The 5469-nt window shown below is 42.2% G+C and overlaps 1 protein-coding gene across 1 annotated transcript; it reads left to right on the top strand.

The window, feature by feature from the left end:
• The first annotated feature begins 1397 nt into the window (after window positions 1-1397).
• Window positions 1398-5009, top strand: SP9 (Sp9 transcription factor). Its single transcript, XM_075284039.1, has 2 exons — window positions 1398-1512; window positions 2739-5009. The coding sequence occupies exons 1-2, from the start codon at window positions 1492-1494 to the stop codon at window positions 4020-4022; spliced, it is 1305 nt and encodes a 434-aa protein (XP_075140140.1). The 5' UTR covers window positions 1398-1491; the 3' UTR covers window positions 4023-5009.
• Window positions 5010-5469: the final 460 nt, after the last annotated feature.

The following is a 5469-nucleotide window of genomic DNA, read 5'->3' as shown; positions in this document are numbered from 1 at the left end:
TGCGAAGAAATTGTTCCATATTCACCTCTTGATAAAGAAGTGGAGGTTTAAGGCTCAGAGTCTGCACCAATTACACTGGGCTGACTGCTAGCATTCAGCCTCTATAATAGGAGTATTATTTGGCCAGTATGAATAATGTGGAAAGCTGTTCTCTGGGAAATTGCTTTTAACTTCTTTTTTTTTTTTTTTTGTTAGGGAACGATGATTCTTTAAATTCCAGGCATTTGTTGTTTGGGGGGTTTGTTATCAATGTTACAATAGATATGTTCTGCATACACACAACATAGAAGAAGCCAATACTCCTGGGATCTATGTAAATCATAGACAGATGGGCAGATAGATAGATAGATAGATAGATAGATAGATAGATAGATAGATAGATAGATAGATAATAGGATATATTCTATCAACTCCAAATCTACAGCAACAAGAAATGATACAGGACATTATTTATAAGGGATACAATGGGGATGCACTTGGATTTAATGCAACATATTAAACCACTGAAGTTCAGTTAAAGGGGGGAATAATGAAGGCTTGAGCTGCCCCATGGGATGTCCAGGAACGCCTCACTGACACCTCTATTAGCACTTGGCATTAATATGTACACATTCACCTGTTAGATCACTCACCTCTCATATGTGTCTGGGCTGCAGCATATTCCTCCTCCACACAGATGATCACAGATGACAAATTCTGCATCAAAGCCACCAGGACCCAGCTCTCTCCTTAGGCTGACACTCCATATCTATCAGGGTGTGGAACAATCAGTCAATAGTATCTTATCATAATAATTTGTATCAGCCTGGGGGGTGTTTATAATAAATCAATGATTGTATCAAGTGATAGATATAATGTATACTAGAGTGAATAGGGTATTGTTATTCCTGTGCATAAAAGAAAATTAAAGTCCGGGTGTCCTGCTAGATGTGAGATGGGTTATATTACTAAGACTTTAAGTTGCACCCCAAAAGGTGGCAGAAAATAAAGGATGTAATTAAGCAGACATTGCTATTGCTCTCTATCACAATCTCTTGGCACTTGTACAATCTAATACTGTGGAATTCTTAGTTTTAGGTACAACAGTCTTAAAAAAAAAAAAAAAAAAGAAATTTAAGGGGTTGGTTAACCCCTTAGCAATCAGTCAAAACTGAACAGAGCCTGAAGGGTTAAATATATTTTTTTTGTAGGCATCCAGAGCTACGGAGCCTCCAATTCCTCCCCTCTGCTTTGAATGGCAGGGCTTGTGAGAACTCTGATTTCTTGCAAATCTCCTCTTCTCATTGGCCGCGACGCAGCTCCCAGTCGACGTCCCATGCAATCTGATTGGATGACACATGCAGCTAGTGGTACTTCAAAGCAGGCAGCTGCCAGCACTTACCCTGAGTCTAGTCCGCCTCACTCAGTGCAACTTGTGTAGGGAGAAGGTGGCACAGAGCTGGCAGCATCTACCCCTGGGCACTTATCAATCCTGTACAGCAGGGACAGGCTATGGCTACGTCTATTCTTGGGGTAAGTAATGATTTCCAGTTTTCTTCTTATTTCTAACATCATTGCAAAAAAAGTTAATGGAAGTTTATCTTTCTTATAGAATAATTTATGATTAATATTAAGGAATTGTGCCGCCAGTTCACATACCCCTCCGTGCCAGGCACAAGGAAAGTTTCTTCTTTTTATTTATTTGAGCCTGAACAATCTCATTTGTCCTAATCCCCAAACCATTACTCCCCTGAATACAAGCAGCGGCAGCACTTAAGTCTTATTCCACTCCGCAGTAGTCTTGGGCTTTCAATATAATCCTAAGGACCAGCAATAAATCCAGGTCTCCTTATTCATCTGCAGTGGCAACCTCCGTAGGACCTGGCACCCTGTCTGCTTTACATTATCTCATAGTCCTTGTCACTAATGTGTCCGTTTCTCCTGATTCCATGTCCTAGAACTTGTAAATATATACAGATGTAGCAGAGCTGAGTTTGTTTATTTGCCCATTACATGACAATGTCATGCTGTGGTTTTGTAAACCATTGAAATCCAGCGTGTTGTATAGAACAGAAATAACTAGCTGAGCTCTGCTACATCTGTATAATGTCAATATATTAGGAGAGTTGATTTTAACTATACTGATTATTGTCATAAAATTAATACTGATAATTATATATATATATATATATATATATATATATATATATTAATAATTTTATTTATAAATTAATAACCACAAGACTACTAGAATATCTTCAAATAAATACATATAGATTATTTGGCTTGATACAAATTATCGACTTACCTGATTTCATTCTCCTGAAAGTCTAAATTTTCTGTAAGGTCCAGATTAGAATATTCTGTAATTTCTAATAAATATATTAGATATTTTTCTACAGTGTCATAGTACGATGAGACATAAAATGATAGACTCATACTTGAAATATTGCTTTTTTGCCTATAATTTATATACTGTATAGCAGAAATAAACTAGAGTAAAATATCAGTATTCTTGGGTCAGTAAATTGAGTTAAGACGCAAAATCTTGCATTGAAATAAAGTTGTGATCAATGAGATCATTTAAATAATTAAAGGGTTAATTTATTACTGATAATAATAAGGTTAGTGTCACGTAAAAGGCATGGTAGGTAGGGTGGCTTTCGGTTCCTGGGCCCCCAGGTTTCTGACTAGGTAGCTGCACCTGTCGTCGGATGAGACAGGTATTGACACAGTTGTGTTTTGTATTCCTCCTTTAGGAAGAACCCAGATTTGGCACTACACCCTTGGCCATGCTGGCTGCCACTTGCAACAAGATTGGAAACACCAGCCCACTGAGCAGTCTCCCGGAATCCAGCGCCTTTGCAAAAGGAGGCTTTCACCCCTGGAAACGTTCCTCCTCCAGCTGCAGCCTGGGGTCCAGCCTTGGGGGCTTCACAGTGGCCACCAGCCGGGCATCAAGTGCCCTGACAGGGGGCAGTGCCACTGCTAACAGCGCCTTCTGTCTGGCCTCCACATCCCCAACCTCCTCAGCCTTCAGCAGTGACTACAGCGGCCTCTTCTCCAACTCCTCTGGGGTCTCCCCACAGGAAGCTGCAGGACAATCTGCCTTTATCTCCAAGGTGCATGGTGCAGCAGATGGGTTGTACCCGCGAGTAGGCATGGCTCATCCCTATGAGTCTTGGTATAAATCCGGTTTCCACTCAGAGGTGGCAAATGGGGCATCAGCCTGGTGGGACGTACATGCTGCCAGCCCCAGCACCTGGTTAGAGGTGCAGAACCCTCCAGCCGCAGCAGCTGCTCTACAGGGGGCCCTACACACAGGGGGACCCCATACCCAGCTTAGCGGGTATAGCCCGGACTTTAGCTCTTTGACGCACTCAGCTTTCAGCTCCACAGGGCTGGGCTCCAGCGCTGCTTCCCATCTCCTTTCCACTGGGCAGCACCTGCTCACCCAGGAGGGCTTCAAACCAGTCCTACCCTCCTACCCAGACTCTGGCACCTCTATGCTTACTGGGGCCTCTGGAGCAGCAACTGGCGCATCAGGGCGCTCTGCACGTAGATACTCTGGGAGAGCCACCTGCGATTGCCCCAATTGCCAGGAAGCAGAGCGCCTTGGGCCTGCAGGTGCTAGCCTTAGAAGAAAGGGGCTGCACAGCTGCCATATCCCTGGCTGTGGTAAGGTCTATGGCAAAACATCACACCTTAAAGCTCACCTGCGCTGGCACACCGGTGAAAGGCCTTTTGTCTGCAACTGGCTCTTTTGCGGCAAGAGGTTCACACGTAGTGACGAATTGCAGCGACATCTCCGCACTCACACCGGGGAGAAGAGATTCGCCTGTCCTGTATGCAACAAGCGCTTCATGCGCAGCGACCACCTCAGCAAACACATCAAGACGCACAATGGAGGAGGAGCAGGAGGGGGAAAGAAAGGCAGCGACAGCGACACAGATGCCAGCAACCTGGAGACACCTAGGTCAGAGTCCCCAGAGCTTATCTTGGAAGGTGTAAGGCCGGGGAAAGAATCAGCCAATGACTCATAGGGAGCAGCAGAGACTTTTAGGGTGCAGAAGGGACTTCTCCTTAAAAGCTGCAAAACACTTCTGGGGTGCAGGACTCCTTGGAAGCTTTAGGGGTGTAGGGGCTACTTGAACAGCAGGTGCATCTGGGGTGAAGTATTGAATACTTAGCAGCGACAGCCGCCTTGGATGGAGGAGACACCTCTGGGGTGCAAGGAGAGACTCCTCTTGACAAGCAGGAGGTGAAGCAGTAACTCATCCTTGGGAGCAGTAGCAGCTACTTCAAGGTGCAGGGACTCTTCCTTCATTGATCAGCCACTCTTGGTGGTGTAATGACTTCCCTTTGGAAGAAGCAGCAGATACTTTTAAGGTACAGCAATGACTTTTCCTTGGAAGCAACAGTCACTTCTGGGGTGCAGCAGGACTCCTTCCAGTAAGTGCAACCTCAATGGAATGACTTTTACTATACATGAGAGTGATGAGGGTGCAGTGACTCCTAGGGCATGGGGTGCAGCAGAGTGACCCATTCTGTCCAGCAGGTACAATCCCTCCCGACTGCACAATCCCATCCCATTACTGCAAACTTTCAGCAACCAGAGCAATATAACCAGATAGTGTGAGAAGAACTGAGAATCGACATTTATTTTTGTGTCCTGATTTTACCGGAGACGACATGGACCATGAATTCCTGCCTGGATTATATCCCGTCCTCTCAATCCCATCTAATCCCAATCAGATTTTTTATTGCAAATGAAAATACAAACCATCCTCTAAGGTGAGAAGTGACAGGAACTCGCGGGACAGTCTCTGTATACGCTGTATAAAGATTGTGTTCATTCCCATCCTCCCTGTAAATGTTTTCCCAATAGTTTATATTTGGTGAATTCCTGAAATTCAGGAGTCTTTTTTTCTTCTTTTTTTTTATTTTTATTTTATTTTATTTTAATTTCTGATGCACTTTGTGAAAGTCAATATATATATGTAAAAGATATTTAATATGTTGATTTAACATTTCACTCAGACACGTAAATTAAATTCAATGAAACAAATGAAATGCGTTTATCTGTATTATATAGAAAATAACCTTGATCATATTTTGATTTTTCGTATTATTAAAAGAATTATGATCACACCTATTTCTGGTATTCTCTGTCTGTCCTGCTCCTCAGAGGAATAGAAGCACTGGGAAATTGTACAAAGCTACAATAGTTAATGGGGCTTGAAAGACATTTGTGTCCTACTTATGTTTTAAAAAAATATATTAATTTTTTTATTTTGTATATTTTATTTTTATGTAATTTTAAAGAATTTATTTGAGAATAACTAACTTTCTTTATCTCATAAATATCAGTCTATTTATCTATTTATCCATCTTTTATATATTTGTCAATTACCTATACTGTATCTCCTATCTATCTATCTATCTGTTATGTAATTATCATATTTCTATCTATATATCTGTTATCAAGTA

The sequence above is a fragment of the Leptodactylus fuscus genome, chromosome 8 (assembly GCF_031893055.1).
Source record: "Leptodactylus fuscus isolate aLepFus1 chromosome 8, aLepFus1.hap2, whole genome shotgun sequence".
NCBI classification, from domain to species: domain Eukaryota; kingdom Metazoa; phylum Chordata; class Amphibia; order Anura; family Leptodactylidae; genus Leptodactylus; species Leptodactylus fuscus.
This window is presented reverse-complemented; position numbering and strand designations above follow the sequence as displayed.